This window comes from Ochotona curzoniae, unplaced genomic scaffold (genome assembly GCF_017591425.1).
Source record: "Ochotona curzoniae isolate NIBS_2020 unplaced genomic scaffold, NIBS_Ocur_1.0 contig_1014, whole genome shotgun sequence".
Lineage (NCBI taxonomy): Eukaryota > Metazoa > Chordata > Mammalia > Lagomorpha > Ochotonidae > Ochotona > Ochotona curzoniae.
Window position 1 is genome coordinate 43,536,797 of NW_024464920.1, and position 22,746 is coordinate 43,559,542.

At 46.5% G+C, this 22,746-nt stretch overlaps 1 protein-coding gene across 2 annotated transcripts in view; it reads right to left on the reverse strand.

Annotated features, from left to right (window-relative positions):
* SYN3 (synapsin III) overlaps positions 1-22,746 on the reverse strand; it is a 364,967-nt gene that overhangs the window by 330,257 nt on the left and 11,964 nt on the right. For both annotated transcript variants that reach the window (XM_040985146.1, XM_040985156.1), the window contains exon 2: positions 14,952-15,009. In XM_040985146.1, the coding sequence (XP_040841080.1) occupies positions 14,952-15,009 (58 nt within the window). The remainder of the gene's footprint in view (positions 1-14,951; positions 15,010-22,746) is intronic.

Sequence of the window (22,746 nt, forward strand, 5' to 3'; positions counted from 1 at the left end):
TTCAAACGCGGCAATGTGCTGAGGCTTTGGCCTTGCACAGGTGTGGTAACCACACCTCTCTCAAGGGCCTGGCTGACTCTGGAGGATCCTACTGAAGACTTCCTGGTTAGGGAATTGCTGGAGGTACAATCCCCAAGGAGCTCTCTTTCCAGCTGTCATGACTCAGACCCTTGCCTGTATGATCCTACAGCATGGCTCTAACCACCATACCACACTGTCCTAAAACAGAAGATTCCAACAAGTTCATGGGGAATGGGGATTTAAAGGTATGTGTAGTAATCTGTGCTAAAGCTCAGCTGGCTAATTTTTCACCTGAAAGCGCCAGCATCCCATGTGGGCACCAGTTCCTGTCCAAGCTCCCTGCCCTGCCTAGTCAGAAGTGATGCAGGGAAGCCTCCCAGGAATGTCCTTACCCTGAAGAACTCATAGCACAGCTTAGAAAAGGAGGTGCTGAGACAAAAGCCTTGCATTTGTGGAGGTGCAAGGGGAGTGAATGTTACAGGGTGGTAGGACGATGGGGGCTGGTGGGCTACAGATGTTCACTAGGACCACACCCCAAAGGTGCATGGTGGGAGGAGACAGAATAGGGAAGGCAGACGGGCTGGCTCACAGAGGGCTTTGCCTGCCCAGGAACAGTCCTAAGGCACAGGTTAGCCTGTATGTCTGAGAAGAACCAGATATTTCCAGGTTACACCATTCCAGAGAAAAGAGCATAAAGCTCTAGAGCTACAGACAGACTGGCTGCGAATGCCAGCTCTGCCACTTGTCAGCCAAGTGGCCTTGGGCCCTCCTCTGGAGAATAGAGAGGGCTCATAGTACCTACTCACCACGGGGTAGTGATGAAGATGCAAGAAGCTAACACACAGAAAGTTCTCAGAGTGTGCCCTGACACTCAATGTGGCTTTAGATGATGACTGCATTCATCAGAGTCCAGGCTGTACACCTGTTACGGACTGACACCATCAGCGGGAGCTCTCACACCACCCTTGGCACACCTCGAAGAGAAGAGTCCAAGACTAACCCAGGTGAGGCTCAATTCCATTCTAAGGTAAACTGCATCTCATAAAGCTCTCATGCATGTAGAAAAAAGCACACAAATGTATTCCTGGGTCTCAGCCTTCCTGCTCTCTCTCCAGTCCAGAAAATCTGGGCAGACTGGTTATGATCCAAAGGAAGCCACTCAATGCATGAGTCCTGTTTGTGTGTCTGCCCCACTCCCCTTCTCGGGAGACCCTGCTCAGGGTGGGCTGGGAGAGTTTTCAGACAATCCCATAGATTAGTTTCCAGTTTAGCATAACAGCCAGACAGATTCTTGTGGCGAAGTCATCCAAGTCAATTACAAGGCATTTTCTCCCTGCTGTGAGTTCAGAAGTCTCTTTGGTTCATTCCAGTTTTCTGGGATGTTTCATAACAGGTTCCACCCTGGGTTAATTAATAACCCTGGAATCCCACTGAAATGAAAAAGCTCAGGGTGAAACCACATCGGGGAAGGGCTGCGGGCAGGCCTGGAAAGAGCCCAGCGGGAAGTCTTCTCACCAAGGAGTGGGCCAGGACCCAGATGGTGACGATGACAATGGAACTGGTGGAACGTTTGCAGAGCAGACAGGTAAAAGCTGAGGGCAATGCTGGATGAGTGGTCTAAGGAAGGGTCCAGGAGATGGGGAGCAGACTACAAGTAGGCCTGAGGAATCACAAAGCCAGGATGTGAAACGGGTCAAGGCCAGTGGCCAGACTCAGGGAATAGGAGGAGGCTGGCGAGAACTCACTGTTAAGGAATGCCAGCCCAAACACATCATGTGGGCTGTACCACTTCCAGGAAAGTAGGTCACCCTTAAACAGATGCTACAGGTAGAAAAATAATGCTAATATTGTCATAGAACGTACCAGCAAGGACACAACAAACTGAGTCCCTTCACAGCCGTCTAGTCCTTTTCACGAACTTCAGGCCCAATATTCAAAGCTCAGGTGTCCTTTTCTCCAAATCCAGAGCTGAATTCTCTGCCTCCATGCCCATGCCACCCTTCCTACCCAACCCATCACTACCACTGACGCAGCTGCACTCCAAAGCTTCAAGAGCCCAGTATGTGTCTCCTTACTGCCTCTAAGACATTCACACTTGCCTTCTTCTTGAAGAGTTATAGGAAGACAAAAGGAGAGAGCATTCATCTACTGGCTCCCTCCCCAGATGACCAGTTTTGTCTGAATTTTCCACGTGGATGGCAGGGACCCAAGCATTCAGGCCATCTTCTGCTGCTTTTCCCATGCCATTTTCAGGGAACTGGATCAGAAGTGGAACAACCTGTACTCAAACTGGCACCCATACAGGGTGCTGCTATGCCACAACTCCGGCACCAGCATACACTTTCCAATGGTATTGATCTCTTAACCTAGTTGCTAGTGCTGCAACAGAATACCTGAGGCTGGTGAACATGCAAAGAAGAGAGGGTTGTTTAGCCCATCATTCTGGAGAGTAACACTCATAGCACCAACATCTGCTTGGCTCTGATGAGGAGTTCCCCGACCACATCACAGCACGGGAGAAGCAGACAGGAAAACAGCCACATGCCGAAGAGGCCAAGAATGTCAAGTGGCCTCATCTCCCTACTTTGTAACAGTGCATTTACGTGAGAAGGAATTCACTCTGCAAGACAGACTAGCCTTAACCCCTTCTGAGGGAAGACTCTCCTAAGAACACCCAAAGGCTGGACCAACTTCCATGATGGTCCTTTGCCATAGTATGTTCTGGCCACTGCCCACCATGTGTATCTTCCCACCAAATGAAGACTTTGATAGTAGAAGGCTCTGCCATCACGTACAGCACAGGGTTCAGGAAGTGTTTTTTTGAAGGAAGAAGCAGGTTGATGTAAGACAAGTTCTGTTTCTTTCAGTGTTTTTCTATTATGTATCCCCCCGCAAAAGTCAAAGGGCTATTGAGTCATCTTGTAGAACAGTCTGCTTGATTTCCTCTGGAGGCTTAGGTATCTGTGGTCTTAGCAGGGCCAGGACCTATGTGGATGATGTGGAATGGCAGGGTAAAGGTGTATTACTAAACATGGTGGCTGGAGGCCAGGGACCACGAGCTGGGAGGTGTTCCTTACAGGTGGTGTGGACAAACCAAGGTGCTGGGTGGGGAGAAAGCAGAGATGACATGAAGATCAGCCAATAGGCAAGGGAGTCACTGCCATGCCTACAATCAGTGTTCCCTGGCCTCCATGGCAGCAGCTTGGCTTGGGCTGCTGGCTGTGGCTTAGTGGTCTATCCTAGATGCCTTCTGGTAAATGCAGAGAATGGCAACTTCATGCTTTCAAAGCCATCGGTAGGGACAAAGAGCTCCTTAGAAGAGGGGAGGGACAAAAGACGTCATGGATAGGAAGAACAGGGACATCTATGGTGGGGGCCCGGGTTTGCAAACCCTGTACCCCAACAACCACCTGATGTGTGTGCCAGCCTGTCTCACCTCCCTCCCCGACCTACCCACTATTTAAACAGGGGGAGCTGGTGAGGTGATCCCCAGCAACTCTTCCACCACTGTCACATGCTCCATGCCCTCATAAGCATCTCTTGTACACCTATCTGCTATCAAGGAAATCTTAGCTATTTGGATCAGGTACCAATTGTTATCCACTGATGGGGAAATGCATGTTGGTAATCAAAACATACTTCTAGACATGAGCTCCTTACACTTTTCATCCTGCCAATGCGCCATGCACTTCTTCAGAGTGCAGATGACATCTTTCCCATTTCTGAAGGACCCAAGAGAATGAACTTCAAATGCACTCTGTAGTAAATACCAGAACGATGCCACAGTAAAAGTAGTCCTTTACCCAGCACTTTGTATGCACCAGGCAATGCTTGCAGGACTTTCTCATCAACTCTCAGGGTACTTCTTTTTGTCATCATCATTTCCAAGAAGAGGAAATAGAGATGTCAGATTATGTCCTCAAACTCGCTCAGGAAGAGGCGGTGCTGGGATTGGAGTCTCTGACAGCATCCCACTCGTGTGGGTACCAGCTGTACAGCTGCTCAAGGCAATAATGATCATTAACCCTCTGGGGAGACAAGGAACAAGTAGAACTGTTCACAGCCAGGCTGTGCAGCAACAAGCTGGCCACATCAAACCATGAGCAAGCACCAGGTACGTCAATCAGAAAAAGAGGCATCTTTTGCCGGGATAACATTCCATAGGAATTTATCCAGTAGATCAAAAAAGTGGAGTTAAATGGGGAGGGACAGTGGGCTATGTACTTGAAGGAACCCAGGGGAAAGATCGGAAGTCTTATTGAAGACAAATTTAAGACCAACTTCTATTCTGAAAACTCTGGTGTGGATAAAAACTAGGACCCTGGAGTCAGCCAGCCTGGGGTTCAAATCCAGCTCCACCATATTCTCACTAGCTTGTCATCCAGTAGAGGGACTTAATGTAAGCTCTCAGTGTCCTCAGGCATACTATGTAGATTAAATGAGTTGATGCACAGAAGCCCTTCACATGGCACACAGCATACAGTAAATGCTCAACAAAAGCTTGTTTCCATCACCACTATTCCTGTTTCTCCATTTTCTAGAGTCTCCTTAAGTTGGTGATTCTAAACAAGGACCCAGGAATCCAAGAAACCCACAATGAAGCATGTCACGGTTAAACAGAGAAATCTTGCTCCCTTAATGAGTTATGTCTCAACTGACATGGCCAAGAATCCCACCTGTGTGTGTGTGTGTGTGTGTTTTTTATTCCCTCAGCTGGTACTTAGATTTAAAAAGAAAAAGGCCTCCATGGAGACCTATACACTTTTACAAATAACACAAAACAGAATGTCTGAGGTCAGGGCAAGCTATGCCAAACAAATAAATCTTGCAGGATTGCGTTAACAAAACAAGGCTTAGTGGATCAGAGCAGGCAGGGTTCTGCCGGACCCAGCTCTGCCGAGATGTGCCAAACTCGGGTAAATGTGAAATACAAGTGAGTCGAGCAGGAAGAAGAACGCATTATAGACTCCTGAGAGGTCAGACAGGCGCCTGGCTCGGAACCAGGAAAGCATTCTCTACAGGCTGGACTGCAGAACTCACAGGTCATGGAGAATCCCCTGACATCCACAAGGAAGGTCATCCAGATGACCCTGATTGAGGGTGACTTGGCAACATCAATGCCAACTGCAAATGCACTCTTGCAATTGGTGTCGTCTCCAAAGCAGGCTGGGATGGGCAGTGGCCTGGAGGAAACACATCAGGGAGTGCTTTGAGAACTTCTATCACAGAGTTCATGAGGCTTGCTGATGCTGAGGTGGCCTTCAGGGTTGTCCCACATTGGTGGGAAGGCTGGGTCTTCATATCTGCTCATTGACTCAAGCTGCCCTCCGAAGAAAGAAGGCAGCTCTCCTTACCCGAGATACTTCTGGAAGTCTTCCAGAACCAGTTCTAACAGTGGTGGGGCAGGAGGGATGACAACATACATTCTGCAAGGCATATCACAGTAGCCACTACATACAATAGTGTTGGAATGGTAGTTCGAAAAATGGACACTACAGATGTGCTAAGAACTGCATGGGACAGCAGAGATCTACTGCTGCCTATTGAAGGAAATTTTAGCTCAACCTATTCTGCCATTTCCTTAGGCAATTACTGCAAGAATGAGGTGGCTATGCATATGCTCCTGGAATCAATCTCAAGATACAGTGTGTTAACAGTCAGTGCAGGGCAGTATGGGTAGACAAAAGGGCATGTATGGCTGCCGAGTACCTTACGGGATGGTGCCAGCCACTGTCCATTGCCACTCAGCCCCACACCCACCCTTTAACACTCTCTCCTATGCTATGACAGCTAAAAACCTAAAATCTACACTCCTCAGATTCTTAGTGAATGTACACGCCATTGTTTTTGATAACATACATCTCCATGAACAATAGAAATCTCTCTAGGTGTGGATCTCATTTTTTTTTTGTACCCAAGTGAACACCGTTTCATTTCATTTTCCACAATCACTCCGGACTTCCCTGGTACTCTGCTTCTGAAGTAACTAGGGATGCTCCACCAGAAGCAATAACAAGTAAAGCAGGTTGGAGTATGTCCTATGGGAGTACCAGTCTGAGCCCCGCTTCCAACTCCACATTTCACTAACAAAGCAAGAGTCCCAAGTGTTTGGCTGGTGCCTCCAACATGGGAGACCAAAAGTTCCAGGCTCCTTGACCTCAGCTTTATCGCCCCTGAACTCATTTGGGAAGCGAACCAGGCAATGGAAGATCCTTTCTTTCCTCTCTCACTCTGCCTTTCAAATACATAAAAATAAACCTCTTAACTTTTTTTTTTTTAAAATATACTCTTACAAAGTTGCTCAAGGAGCTAGTAATTAGTCCACTCCATGAAAGTGGACTAGAGTTGGGGGAAGAGAAGTATATTTGGATTCCAGAATCAGAAGCAGAGTTTTCATCTGATCCCTTCTCCATTGTTAACTGTTGAAAAGTGTTGTTTTTGCTACTTCCCCAAAGCAATTTGTAAAATGAATCGAGGGCATCACCTGCATGAATTTCCTATGAAGTACTTTCCAGATCAGCTACCCAGTTTTCTGCAGGTCGTGTCATCTTAAGAACGGGAGATTCCCTACCTTCCCAAGATGGGCATTCATCACTGCTGAGTACGATTCCACAGCTTCCGTGTTAACTAGCTGACACCATCTCCTACGTTAGCCTGAATGCTAACTCCAAAGAAACAATGCGAGGTAGTGGTATAGCACAGAAACCTGAGTTCAAATTCCTCCTATGAGTCATTTCTACTGGCTATTTAACCTTTCTGGGACCCAGTTTCTTCATATGCAATTGCAAAGTATCCACTCCAGAGAGATAAAAGGACATGGTTAAAATTAAATGTGGTGTGGGACGGTACAATAGCCTAGCAGCTAAAGTTCTCGCCTTCTACAAGCCCGGGATCCCACACAGGTGCTGGTTGTAATCCTGACAGCTCTGTTTCCCATCCAGCTCCCTGCTTGTGGCCCGGGAAAGCAGTCGAGGATGGCCTGAAGCCTTCGGGCCCTGCACCTGTACAGGAGACCTGGAAGAAGCTCCTGGCTCCTGGCTTTGGATTGGCTCAGCTTCAGATCTTGTGGCCACCTGGGGAGTATATCAACAGATGGAGGATCTTCCTCTCTGTATCTCCTCCTTTCTGTATATCTGATTTTCCCATAAAAATAAATAAAATGTCTTTTAAAAATGAAATGTGATGTGTAAAACACTTCAACCAACACATTTTAGTTACTATTTTTTTTTCAAGAGTTATTTATTCAGTTGAAAGGCAAAGTTATGAAAAGAGAGGGAGGAGAAAGAGAGAGAAAAGTGTGTCCTTCTCTCCCCCCAGCCAGGTTGCACAGCTGAAGCCAGAAGCCAGGAGCTTCCTGTAGGTCTCCTATGTGTGTGCCAGCGGCCCAAGCTCATGGCTCATCTTTTGCTTCTCTTCCAGGCCCATTATCAGGAATGTGGACTGAAAGTGGACCAACTGGGTGCCAATATGTGATCACCTGCTGTGATACAGCACTGCCTCCAAAGGTTGCCACTCTTGCTATTTGCCATAGGACAAGGAGTTGCTAACAGGAAGGTTCTGAAGTCAGACTGGCTGATTTGAACAGCAGGCCACTGCCACTCAATAGTATGGACTGCCACAAAAGGTCATTAACCCTGAGTCTCAATTTTTTGTAAGTGGAAGGCATTTATGGTACCCATCATAGCAGTAAGAAGATTTTAAGTACTGAAGAGATGGTAGATCTGCTGCATCAAACATCTGCTCAGTGATGAATACTTACAAAGAAGGGCGCATATTGGGGCATAGTAGGCTAAGCCTCCATCTGTGGTGCAAGTAGCCCATATGGGTATGGGTTCATGTCTCCCAGCTGCTCCACTTCCTGTCCAGCTCCCTACTTATAGTCTGAGAAAGTAATGGAGGATGCAAGTCCTCAGGCCCTGGCACCCACAGTAGGAATGAGAAAGAAGCTCTTGGCTCCTGGCTTCAGATTGGCTCAGTTCTGACCATTATATCCATTTAGGGAGTGAACCGGCAGATGGAAAAGCTCTTTCAGTGTCTCTCCTTCTCTCTGTACCTCAATCTAAAAAAAAAGAAAAAAAAGACTTGACCAAAATCTTACTCTCTGGGTAATCATTTCCAGCTCCTTACATTGACCTTCTCTTTCCTTTTTTTTATTGATTTTATTTATTTTTGATGATAGTTGATTAGGGTGATAAGTCTCGAGGGCTACAGGAAGGTGGGTGAAATCACTATTTCCACATTCTCTTTTTTTTTCCTTCCTGTATCTGGGAGAAGAGGAAAAAGCAGAGAAGCCACACCCAGCCTCCCAAAGGCCTCTGCACCCTGGAATAGAGGACAGCCACCTGACACCACCCCAGGATCCCTTTTTGGGTCATGCTCTAGGAGTTTTGCTCAAGAGGTTTCGGAAGTTTGACAGTGTCAAATTACTGTCAATCTCGCCACTCTACGCATGATGAAAGCTCTCCAGAATCTGCTGGTTGACAGAGTCCTCCTTAGAGTCTCTCCACTCAGATATTCACCACCAACACTTGATCGAGTTGTTCTGTCCTCCATCCTCTGTTGTGGTACCAGGTGTCCTCTGCAGGCTCCAAAGTACTGCCATATCCTCCACGTGCACCTGGATATGCTGTCCACTGCTCCATCTGAGCCACTTGGGAAGCTCAGCTTTGACATTGCACTCCACGGTCACACCATGGAACCTGCACTTCTCTTCACTGATGGAGTTCTAGTCCAGGGATTTAGTTGGGGGAATTCCCAAAGAAATTTCATCTGAGGTGATCCCAGACCTGATTCTTGCATGTGCTTGCCAGTACACGGTCTGGCACAATACGTCACACCCCAAACAGCTTATGTACATGCTGGTGGTTGCAGTTGCTGGGTCAGTTCTGTTTCCAGCCCTCTCTTCCACACAAACCAATGGGTGTTGCAGCCCAGCCTGATCCTGCCCACCACATACTTGTCCCTCATGCAAACCAGTGGGAGCTGCAACCTGGTCAGAGCGATCCACAACAACCCTCATCAGACCCTCTCTTTCCATAGGCTTTAGTCAGCTTTTACTTCAATTGCTCTTCTGAGGCCTCCACCATTCCCTTACAGTCTGATACTACCATGATATCTGTCTGTAGTGCCTGACTCACACAGTGTCTTTACACGCATGCAGTGGCCTCATGACATCACCAACCTGCTTTCTAAGTTTTGTACTTGACAATGCATCCCAAATGGACTTCATGCTTTGTGGGGGTAGTAGCCATTCCTGTTCATTGAGTACCTACTATGTGCACCAGAAACGATGCTCAGCATATAACATTAACCTACTTAATCCACAGAGTAACTCTAGGGGGAGATGATTCTCACATTTCAGATGAGGAAACTGATGCTCAGAAATAATGTAAGTACAAAAAAAAAATCAGCAAAGCTAAGATATGGTGGAGTTAAGAGTCCACCTGTTTTATTCTGCGACCATAATCTTAATGATCACGCCATCTGTCCTTCCCCCAATACAAGGGGTCTTCAGAAACTTAGAGCAAAATGAGAATTTAAAAATAATTTATGTGAGAAGCAGAGGGAGAGAGAAAGGGGAGAGGGAGGAGAAGGTGGAGAGAAAGAAGAAGGAAGGATGGAAGGAAAGAGAAAAACGAAAGAAAAGGGAAGAAAAAAGAGAAAAGTAGAGAGAAGGAGAGAGGAAGGAAAGAAGGTAGAAAGATAAAAGGGAAGAAAAGAAAAAAGAAAAAGGAGGGAAGGAGGGAGGGAGGGGAGAGAGAAAAGAAAGAAAAAAGCCTCAGGCAGAGCCTCCTGGCAAACCATCAGACACATTTTTCTCAACAAGTATTTCCATCATGTGACCATCCCTTCATGGAGATAATGTTCAGCCTGTTCCCAATCCACTCAGCTGCTTGAACATCCAACCTCCATCTCTGCGTCTTGCTGATGACATTTCTTAAATTCTCACTTTGTCATCATGATCACATAAGATCTATATCTAAGGTCTATCTGAACAAAGATTGTCAAAGAAGGTAGAAGGAAGACAGGCATAAGAGAAAAGACAAATTGAGCACCCCCACCCTAACCCAAAACCCCAAATCTGAAATCTTTTGAGTACCAAAAGTGACACTACAATTGAAAATTTTCAAACCTGATCTCTTGGGTGATGGGTCACAGTTGAAGCAGAAGGCGTACTACAACTATTACATAAAGATCAGAAATCTCGAATAGTTCTAGTCCCAAGTCTTTCAGATAAAGAATACTCAATTTATATGGGGTCTCCATTTTTTAAAATACGCTAAAGGAAAAAAAATCAAATCTTTGTTCTCAAAAAATAGATATTTCTGATGAAGAAATATATTAGGAGCATGAGATAAACACACACATCTACCTAATTTCATCCCAGTTCCAACACATGGAGAGGGATTCAACTGGAGCCACTTACCAGATTTCCACATGGAAACCTGTGGTCTGGCCAGCTTGATAAACTGAAGTCATTTATGGGGAACGCTTGCACCTCTTCTTGCCCTTCCATGACTGAAGCATGATATCACCGTTCCTTAAGCAACTGTAACTCCATGAACACTCAGTAAAGACTATGGAATGACTGATGATGGCTAGCTCAGTCTTCTCTTTTTTGGACCCTCAGACACTATCCTGCCAAGTCCTAGTCCCTCTTCTCTCACAACTGCAAGCCAATTTAATGACAATTCATTCATCAACCTCACTCTCAGTCCCACTGAGGGTGACTTGCACCTTCGGAGAAAAACAGCCGATGTCCCAAATATAAACACCTGAGATGCCGACATGCCAACCACCCTCTCTGGCTCCACTATGACACTCCTGTAAGGCCCTACTGAGCCAAAAGGGTATTCTGGGTAATGGAGTATAAAATGCTGCAGCTCCCCGCACTGACCTCCCCAGAATGACCTCCCCAAAACCACAGTTCAGGAAGAGCACAGGCAAGCAGTTTTTGAATCGGGAGCAAGAGGTGGAGAGAAGGGGTGGAGGCTTCCTCTAGGCCAACGACAACTAACTTATTTGCTGTGTCCAGCAAAACCCAGACAGTGCAATTATCTGGTTAATTTGGGACTTAGTTGGGAGGACAAGCTCCCAAAATGTGAGGCCAGCTCAGACTAAACAGTGGCTTTCATCCTAGGCCTTTCTCCGAGTGCTGGAGGACGCAGATGAGGTTCTTGGGGGTGGAAGGCTGTAGATGTGACCAACCTATTGACCCAGACAGGAAAAGACAAGCCACTTGGGCTCCCATGTAGACTTGGGAAGGTATGTCTTCCACGGGAAAGAAAAAATGCCCAACTGATCCGTTAATTGGTTTCCTGGCTCATTCATCTTCTGGCCTCTGTGGAGAGAAAAAGCTGGCAATTTGGATGACTCTAGATTAGTCAAGTTTCCAGCGTGACAGCAGCCCTATATCTTGAGCATCCCCAAGCCCGTTGGGTAAGTTATTTTGTGGGCAATTCCCTCTGTGACTCTTGCTCACAGATTCTTGTAGCTACACATTGGGCTACAGGCAGCACTGAGAGAAAAGGGGAAATGAATGCATGCTTCAGGGACTCCACAAATGGGAAGAGACAGGGCCAGCTATGTGCATTTGCCAGATGGTTTATGAAAAACTTAGATTTTTCAGGGGAGATTAAGAAGCAATGATTTATCGCCCTTGGAAACTGACAAGGAGCCTGGAATCTGAGGAATCTATCAGTTATTCATTCTGCAAATATTTCCCTCAGTCCTAGTTTGTTCCAGGTCCTGCACTGTTTAACCAAGTGAGATCCAAGCAGCCAGGGTGATAATGGCATGCAAACAGTCCCACCCTAAATATGTTTTTAAACTTCGATAATACTTAGGAAGGAAATGTTGAGGTGCAAAAGGAGGGGGTCATCAAGCTATCTGATATACATCAGGAAAAGAATCCAAGAAGGAGTCTTTAAGGAGAGGACTTTAAAGCCAACTATTTGAAGGATTGAATTTGCTTTTCTAGAAAGATTATTCCAGCTTTGCAATGAAGAGTAAATTGGAAATGGATGTTTTGAAAAATGGAGTAGAGCCTAGTAATTAGTAAGACTGAATGAGAGCTGACAGTGGTCTAGCCAAAATAAAGCCTTGGCAATGGATGAATAGGCATGGGCAGATTAGAGAATTATGGGAGGTGGAGTCAAAAGGATTTGGTCATTGAATGGATGTGGTGGGGAAGGGGAGAAAAGGGCCATCCAGGGCACTGTGCAGGTTCTGGCTAAGGTTGAAAGGTATACGGTGGCACTCCACAAAGGGGGCAATAAAGAGGAGGAACAGGTGGGATGCAAGACAAGAGGAAGCACTCTTTTCTGGGGGCCACCAAGCTAGACTCCCCACTAATTCATATCCCAGACTTCTGGTCTCCTTGCCTTTGTCTTCACTATGCCCATCTCCCATATTCTTCACATCACCATCTCCAGCTCTTGAAATCCTACCCATCCCACAGTTCATTTTGTACACCACACCCTCCCATCAAGCACAGCACAAGGCTTGAGCTTCTGCCTTCCCTGGGTTGATGTTCTAGCAAGACCTAACTTGCCTCCTCTCTTGGACCAACGCTTCTTGGGACAGGGCTCCTATATTCTCCTTCCCCACATGTTAGCAGGCTAGCGCAGTAGATACTTGACAAATATTTGTAAAACCAACAAAAATAACCATCCTTTGTCATGAAAGGAAAATCAGTGGATACTGGACAGAGTTGAAAGTCACAGGATCAAACTGAAATGAAAAGTGTAGGTGTTTTAATACTGAGCCAAGTTGGTCTGATGCTTAAAAGGCCTTTCTGTTCTTTGGACACAGCTCAGAGTGCAGAGAGAACAGTCTCTCTCTCTCTCTCTCTCCTCTTTCACACACACACACACACACACACACACACACACACAACTCCTCTGGATTCATTTAATAACATGGTCTTTCGGTCACCTTATTAACTGTTTGCCGCTGTTGCTGCTGCTGCTGATGATGACGGAAGAGAAAGAAAAGGAGAGTGAGGGGAAGGAGTAGAAAGGAAGAGGAGAAAAAAAGAGAAGAAAGTATAGGAGGAAGATAAAGAGGAAGGAAGAGCAAAAATAAGAGGAGGAAGAAAAGGAAGAAAAAGAAAAAGGAAAAGGAGGAAAAGGAGGAAGGAATGATGGCGATGCTCACAGGTAGCATGTATGGGTGCCTTGCATGTGGCAGGCACTGATGTAGACACTCCTCTTACACTAACTCACTGAATCCTTTGCACATCCATACAAACATAGGCTGAGGCCACTATTACTCCAATGGTTCAGATGAAGAAATTAAAATGGAAAGAGCTTAAGTATGGCCCGACAAAGACAATGCAGAAAAGCATAGCGTTGGCATTGGAGCTTCAACTGAGGTTCCAGGGCCTAAGTTCTATTGTGGGGATCTGCCCAGATCAAGTACAGTGGCCGACCTAGGGATGTTCTCACTGAGGGAATGGGAGGACCACTGGAAGCGCAGTCAGGAGCCCGGGCCTTTCGCTCCTACTGCCGTGGCTTGCTTTGTGTGTAGACCTGGCCAAATCCATACTCCTTTCCACACAGCAAAGGGCCCTAGACATTAATGGTGAGAATAACAACAGGCAGTATTCACAGCTCCAATCTCTTTTGAGGGTTGAAATAATTTAATCCAAAACAACAGGAAATTGAAGCACAAAGAGATTAAGTCACTCACTCAACATCTAGAAAACAAGAGTACCAGGGGTCTGAATCCCTAGCAAATGTGGCTCCAAGGAGATTCCTTGAGGCCCATCTCAAGCAGCAAGGAACAGACAGACCTGAATTTCCCATGCCCACTTCCATCGGAGCCCTAACATTCTACTTGGTATTTCCTCTGGAGAAAGTTTGCTAAACCAGAAACATTGAAAAATCACTGAACCAAATAATTCTGATTTAATGAGACTCTCTAGCGTAAGCAAGAATGTTTCTGGTAATATTAACTCATTATAATAGGACAAGATGGAAATGAAGGCTGCCCATGGGAATGACCCCCACTGCACAAAAGGTCAAGGTGACAGTGCAACACACTCAACTCCCTGTTTGGGAAAATAGTCAAAGGAAATGAAGTCAGCATGTGAGAGATACCTGCAGGTCCATGCTCATGGAGGCACTATTCACAAACAGCAAAGGGATGGAGTCAAGTTAGATATTATGGATGAGCGCATAAAGAAAATGTGGTATACATACACAATGGAAAAAGTACTCCAACAGGAGAAAAAGTCCTGACAGCCACAACTAAATAAAAGGAAATAAAGACCACATGCTAAGGGAAATAAACCAGACAGAAAACACGAGTACCATATCTTCTCTTATATGTGAAAGTTGTATGTATTTAATTTATGCATTTCTATATAAATTTATATATGTGGGTATGCATTTGTGTTTGTTTATCTACCTATCTAGTTAGAAATGGTTGCCCTATTATTTGGTACATAGATATATAAAAACACTGTCCTCATCAAATTATACCCTTGTATATTTATATATACTTTGTTTCATCTTTGTCATGAATTCTACATTATGTGATATTAATATATCCACCTTTGCTTTAAAAAATAGCCTGAATATGCATACTTGCGAAGTGAAAATGGCAAGATGCTAAAATTCATTAAAAAAAAAATCCAGTCCTCTGGTGAGGTTGAAGAGTTTCTTGGTTTAATGAATATAGAGTATCAACATGTGATGCTTTTAAAACTGTAAGCAGACTGTGTAGAAGCATGTGATCTCAAGGACGTGTTTTATCTGAAGCTATCTCACAGAACGCAGTAGGCCCCCACGCTGGGACATATTTAAACACTCTACTAAATGTATAGTAAGATGCTCTTACTAAGCCATGAGGTTAAAGCTGAGAAAAACAGATGTATTAGAAAGATGCAGTTAATGAGGGAAACAAGTGTTCAGATTCCCACCTACCTGTTCCACTCGGATCTCAATCTCCCCATTCACCTTCTTCCCCTGGAAATACTTAGACCTGCAAAGATGAGAAAGAAAGCTACTAAGTCAGGATGCACACCACTTCACTTTCTTCTCTGCCCAAAAGCCTTTCCCCTCTCCCATTCTCCACCTTCCCCCTCTCCTCTCAGCTCAACTGCTGATTTTTCTCATTGTTTGAAGTTAGTGTGTAGTAGAGGTAAGAGTGGAGAGGGAGACTGGAGACTCTCATTTTGTTTGTTAAGAGAAAGAATTTTTTAGAAGGATTTACTTATTGCATATTTGAAAGGCAGAGCAACCTAGACAGGGAGAGAGAAAGAGAGAGCGGGTTTCAATCTGCTAGTGCATTCCCTAACTGGCCACAACAGCCAATCTGGGAAAGCTGAAGCCAGACAATAGACGCCTGTCTCCCCTGTTGGTGGCAGGTGCCCAGTCCTTGGGTGTCAGCAGGGAGCTAGATCAGAACAGAAAAACCAGTCTTGAATCTGACACAGGAGGCTGGTGTCTCAAGCAACAGCTTAAGATGCTGTGCCACAATACCAGCCCCAAGACACAAGAAGTTCCAGGAAGTCCCTTGGACTCCCAGTGACTCAACTCTATCTTTTGTCAAAGAAAGATGTTAACACTTATGCCACATGTGGTAAGGTTATTTCAAGTATTAAATAAAGGCCATTATATAAACAGTGCAGTATTTGAATAACAGCATACTCACCCCATCAATGATGTATTACCAATTTAGTCATCTATTTATTTCTCTCCCTACTTGTCCAATGAAGCACCCTTTCTTTGCTCCTCCTCCTTTCCTTCCTTCCACCCATCTACATATCCATTATCCTTCTTTCCACCAACTCTCTTTCCTCGCTGCCTCTGTTGCCCTCATCTGTAAAAATTATCCACACTTACCCATGGCTCCAGGAAGAAACACAGACATTCCTCCAGCACCCTTCTCCCTGCCCATCTCCATTTAGTCTACACGGTAATGATTTCTCGATGGCATCCGCTTGTCCGTTTTTCTCCCTAAGTCCCCAAATCCTCACCCACAATTCCTCTCTCCGATAGATTCCTTTCCTTACACTCTGTTTCTATCCTACCATCACCATAATTCATTATAATCATAATTCGCCATAATTGACACGTGTGTCCCACTAAACCATAACACAGCAGGAACAATTAATCGTATTCATCAGCCTATTCCCAATAGGACCTCAATTAATATTTGTTAAATGGACAAACAGAAAATTGGCAAATAAATAAATGTTTGTTGAATGCTTGGCACCCACACTATGTTGCAAGGTATAATACATAGCCTTTCTCATTTCATACTCATAACAACTACTGTGAAGGGGATAGCATTACTGACATCCTGAAGATGAGGAAATAGGAACGCAGAGGGACTAAATACTTTGCTAAATTGATTCAAATTTGGGTTTTAACTGCACAGCACCTAACATCTGGGTGCTTACAGATCAAGATACACTCCCAGACACAAACCAAAAGTAGCCGAGAGGTCTTATTTGCACTTTTTGATGTTGGTATTATCACACTGAAAGTTCTTGGGGCTGGCAGTGGGTGAGGCATAGTGGTTTCAGCCATCACTTAGGACACTGGCAACCCATATGGATGTGGCTCAATTCCCAGCCGCTCCGCTTCTGATCCAGATCCCTGTTCAAGAACTGGGAAATCCAGATAGAGTTCCAAGGTTCCTCACTTTGGTCTGGCCCAACCCTGGCTGTTGCAGCCCTTTTGGGGAATGAATCAGTGTGGGGAAGTTCTCTCTTGCTCTCTCTCCCTCTTTCCATCCCTCCCTCTGTAACTCTGCCTCTTAAGTAAAAATAAAGCTTCAAATAAGGCAAGGAAATGAAAGGTTCTGTCACTTGCTTTGAACTGTGTTCAGCACTTCCACAAACTTTCCCTGGCATAGCCAGCGTTTTGCTTTCCAACACTCATTCTCCCTTTTCCCCACAGTAAGAGAGTGTATACACTGGCACTTCAAATGCATATCCCAACTTCCCCAGCAGGTGCAGCCACGATTGAGTTCTAATCAAGATTTTTATAAACATTACATCTAGGGGCTTTCTTCTTGGCTTCTTCTATTTTTTCCCCTGGAACATGAATGTTATGTTCCACATTTGCAGCCTTTGCATTTAGGGCAGGGTCCTTCCTACAAATCCTGCTTCCCAAGTCTCACTTCAGATTTGATGGAAAGTTCTAATGGTAAAATCACTTCATTTAAAGTCAGTGAGGCTGAAGATGAATGGGACAGAAACTGTTAGGATGACTTGAAAACAAAATTTGTGCTTCCCCCCCTAGCAATGGCCTTCAAGAAAAACTTGTGTGTTACCAGCATCACTCAAAGGGTGATACTGCATACGATTTGTCCATTTTATCTTGAGTCCTTAAAGGTACAACTGGCAAATTCCAGACATGAGAACGGATCCATCTTTACCAAGTACGGAGCTTGGGGCAGAACAAAAAGTGAAGGCCTGTATGTTACACATCTAGCATTCAACATGGAGAAGAAAAGCTAGCAAACCTTCAAATGAAGCATGTCTCTTCTATCCTTGACAAATACAGCATCCTCACGACCTGTGGACTCAGAATTTAGACTTCTCTGGAGTCCGACCCAGAACACTGTGTCACAGCATTGTCAGCTCTTGCCTCCTAGCCCTAAGCTCTGACCCTCCCTGATTTCCTGCCCACCCATTTTCTCTGTATTGTGCTCGATAAGCTTCTCATGCAAGTAAGTCCATGGATGGCTCAGACCATATAGTGAAGCTTCATCTATTCCTTCTCTATTCACCCCTTCCCTGCCCCATCAACGATTTTCCTTTGTCCATCTCCAGGAAGGATAGACAAGATCAGCCTATGGAGGCCCTGGAATAGGGCCAGGATATTCTTGGGATTGGGAACACAGAGTATGGACTGAGACAGTACCTGCAGCATCCTTCTGGCTGTGACTACTTCCCTCTGCTGACTGCCCCATCTGTCCAGAGAGGACCACAGCACCCCCGCCACCAGGACAGGCTTCCTTCCAGCTCTGATATAAGAGATGGAAGATGGGTCTCAGTGTGCTAGCTTATGACCACCAACACTGCCATACTGGAACAATACAGATTTGGAGTCCCACAGGCGTAGGCAACTCAGCTCTATTGCTAACTTCCCACACAGCCTAAAACTCAACCTCCCAGCTGTCTATTGTGCCCTTTATCAGCTGGTAACACCATCTATCAGGGAAGGGCCCAGAGTCCATTCATTCACACCACAAGGTAGGAGAGGGCACAGGACACAGAGCTGACATCACCCCAGCTCTTCTACTCTCTTCCTGTGTGACCTTGGGTAAATCTTTCAACCTCCAGATACCTCAATTTTCCCAACTGAGAAATGGGGATGATGATCTAGTTTCCTCCTAGGGTTATAGAGAGTATTGAAGAAAACCAAGTATACAAGGTACTGGGAAGAGTTCCTGACACCTCCTTTGTCGGGATGTTCCCAGGTCCTGATACAGGCTTCACAACAATCAAGAACCAACAGCTGTTCAATCTCTCCTTCCTCAGTGTCATGTGGTGGGGACACACAACCACACACAACACCGTCTTACTCTCACAGGGATTATGCAATGGAAATTGCAATTGCAATCCGTCCCTCTGATGAAATGAGTGCTGACTGCTGCTAACCATAATGAATGGGTAACTAGAACACACAGCTGCAAGTCCCTCCCAGTCTCCTATCAATGTGATTCTCTAAGCAGCGCTGAGAAGTGATACCACTGAACTCATGCCCTACCTGTTCCTGATGGAGAAGCTTGTTCAAAACCACCCAGCCTCTGCAAGTGGTCTCCTAGGTTAAGATCTTCAGGAGTCAGTTCAGACCTGCAGGGGTCTTTGTGAGTTGACCTCTGCTAATCAGTGGCCCCCTTCTCCTCTGGCTTGCCCCCTACTCCATGGACACATACTTTCCTGTGATCTGTTAAACACATCATCTGCTCATATGCTCCTGAGCCTTGGCACACACTCTCCCCACAGCTTGCCATGCTTTCTTGCCATCTGCCTCCTTCTCAGGTTCTAAGAGCCTCACCAGGGAAACCTACTTAGAGACGCTTTCCTCAACAGCACCATAACCAGTTCAGCATCCCTGCAGGATTTCCACCTCATACCATTCTATCCTTGATGACTCTACGTCCTGACTACCTGTCACCGGTCTGTCACTTGCCCTGCACATCTAGTCTGCAAGCTCCAAGTACTCCCTGTACCTCCAGCTGGGTACAAGCCCAAGTATCACAAGTGATTGTTGGCTATGGAATGATGTTACATCACCACCGACAACATCAGCATCCCCTCACAGAGCAATGGTTCAAATCCTGGCTTCTCTGTTTCTGATCCAACTCCCTGCTAATGTGCCTGGGCCCTGCCATGCCTATCGGAGCTCTGAACTGAGTTCTAGGCTCTTTGTTTGGGCTCAACTCTGGCTGTTATAGCCCTTTGGAAAACTGAATCAGTGAATGGAAGACCTCTGTTTCTGTGTTTCTCCCCATCACTCTTTCTTTCAAATAAAAACACAAATGATTGGAAGCCAGCAGGGAAAGCCACCACCAGCAAAGCCACTACCCCACACAGGCACCCGTTTGTGTCCGGTGATCCAGTTGTGATCCAGCTCCTTGCTAATGTGCCTGGAAAAAGCCACAGAAGATGGGCCAAGTATTTGGGCCCATGCACTCACATGGGTGATCCACATGAAGCTTCTTGCTTCAGCTTGGCACAGTCTCTGCAGTTGTGGCCATTTGGTGAGTGAACCAATAGAAGGAAGATCTCTGTCTCTTCCTCTCTTTCTCTGTCACTCTTACCAAATACATGTATAAGCCTTCAAAGAAAAACATAAATGTTGATCTGCTAAGTTAGTCTTCCAGAGATGGGTCCCCAAGGAATCCCTTCCTTGAGGCACTTTACTGCCATCTATTGGTCCATCCTTGTAATCAGTTCACAGATCTACAGAGACCACGGGGAGGCAGGGTCATTGTGCATCACAGCCAACCTGTGCAGCTGGCAGCCTTCAGCTTGATTCTAACCTGAGTCTAATACCACCCAGGCAGCCCTGGCCTTGGCGAGACCTCACCTTCCCAGTTTAGAAACTTTTGTTTTGCCCATCTCTGGAATGTTGACTGTGGAACTGGCAGAAGGAAGACGCAAGCTGAAGCTGAGGGTCAGGCGGTCCATCCCCCTGCTTGGCCAGGAGTCAGAAGTCTGTCTGCTGCTGGGCCACACAGACCGCTGCCTCCTTGCCGGGGGCTCATTCAGCCTGGAGCAGCCTCTGAACAGCACCGTCTGGCAGAGGTAACAGCAGGGGTGGTCTGGAATTCGAGATGTTGTGGGGGCTGGGGCTGCTGCCTCCATAATTGACTGGCTGTTTGACCTTAGGCAAAATGGATGGAGCCACTGTGCCCAAGGGCTTTGTCCTGCAAGAGCTGCCTTCTCATCATGTCCTAATATGTTCATTCTCATAACGAGCTCCCTGAACACCTCAGCCAATCCATCACAACTTGGCTTTGCCAAGGGGTACAGGGCAGGGGTGGAGAGAACTCTGGATTCCACCATGCTTCTATCTCAGTGGGTGGTCTCATATTTTACTGCCACATCAGAGGCACCAGAAGAGAGGATATTAGAAACCCGGCACCGCCTGTGGTGGGAAATCCCAAGTTGGAAGGGGGTGGGGTGTGGCATGTGAGGGAGACCCCAGGAGGAGGAGGTCCCAAGTCCCTGCAGCAGGACTGAAGAAGAGAATCAGCACACACAGGTGCCACCTGAGTCTGTGCAGGGACTTCCAATCAATCCAGCACCCCCCACCCCTGCCAGGTGCAGGCAACGTGACTGGGCCTTGCAGTCACCTTTCCAAGGACATAGGGGTCAGGACACCCCTATTACAATGCAGGAGACAGACACAGAGCCTCATATCTGGGGTGCTGCATATCTGTTGTTCCTTTGTGACCTTAATAGAGGCAGAGGATAGGTAAGAGGGAACAACAGACCAGGCAGGAGACAGAGAGCAGCAACACACAGTGAGTTTTCCCCATTAGAAGGATGGGGGGTCCCAGGTGGGCTGGCCAGTTGGAGTCCCTTACAACGGAGAGGAGCCCCAAGATCCCACTGTGGAACCATCACTGCCTGCTTACCTCCTGGGCCCTTCCTGCTGCCCAAGTCAGCCTGTCGGTCCCTTGTGCAATTAGGGAACTCTGGTGAGCATGCGAGAGATGGGGCCTCTGCCCTGGGAGACCCATGGGGCCTGAGCCAAGGGATGTCACTGATGTCCCTTCTCCTTGGCCACAGATGGCTGGAGGGAAGGAGATGCTGGCAGGCTGGATCTGGACCTTTACTCACTCCCTTGTTTTAACACCTCACAGAAACCAGGCATGGGTGGGTGGCAGCGGGAGGGCAGGTACAGACCTCACCCTTGAGGCATTCACGGGTGTAAAGAGAGGATGAAACAGGACTGATCCAGGAAAAGGGTGATTCAGGCTAGGATGAGGGAACCTCAGACCTCTTCGAGGGACAACTAAGCTGTACGACTAACCACCTACTATGCACCAAGGCTGTAGGCTCTGAAAGAACAAGTGTGAGACTTTGCCATGCCCAGCCATGCCAGTGCTCACTACCTAGCAAGACAGGCAGATAAGCAAATGGGCAATGCACACACTCAGCAGTCACACAAACACCCAGCTCTGTCTCGGTCAGTGACCAACTTCATGATGGGGTAAGCCAGATCTCTCACCAGCCTATTGATACCTGGTAGCTGCTCTTTGGCAAGGCCTAAAACATAAAGACAAGCTTTGCAGGATCTGGATACATGTGTATGTGTGAAAGGCACAAGCCATGGAGTTGGGCAGCTGCTGACGGCACCTGGGGAGTGATGAATGTTTCTAGGGTGTGTCCCTAAAAGCAGAGAAATAATGTGTATAAGACCAGGCTTTTATTGGGCAGCTCTGATATATGCTACATGATATTGGAAGTTTTTCTTTCCCCCATGAAGCATAAGGATAAAAAGATCTAATCAGGGACCAGTTGCTGTGATACAGTGGGTTAGGATGCCATCTGCAATGCCAGCATCCAATATGGGTGCCAATTCATGTCTTGGTTGCTCTACTTCCCATCCAGCTCTCTGCTCATGTACCTGGGAAAGCAGGAGAAGATGGCCCAGATGTTTGGCCTGTATGCGAGACCCATAAGACGCTTCAGGCTTCTGGTTTCGGCCTGACCCAGGCCTTTGGCCTTGCAGCTGTTTGTGGAATGACTCAGAAAATGGAAGATCTGTATCTCTCCCTCTCTACCACTTTGCCTTTCAAATTAAGAAAAAAAAAACTGTAAAAAAATTAAATCTGCTCACAGGTTGTCAATAGAAGTAAATGAAGATATTAATGTCCAGGCCAAGGGTGTGTTCACAGGGTGCCTGCCAGGGTGGCACTGTAGTTCCCCAGAGAACAGAAAGGCTAAGTGACCACTAAGCCTGGACATAGACCAGGTGCTGTCCCTCTGCTATTTATTACCAAGAAGCACCCTAGACCAACATCGCTGCAATGTGAAGAACACAGCTGTACACATGGCAGGTGTTTAATGTTCATCTCTCTCCCTCCCGTCCTGAACAACACATCCAGTGGGATGAACTCCTGGAGAAGGGACTGGTCACCTTCCCTCTGCAAGAGGGGGAAGCTGCACTGCTGGGCTTGTTCCAGAATAGACCCTTGCTTTGTATCCATCCACAACAATGGAAGTCTGCCCATCCACCTGCCATG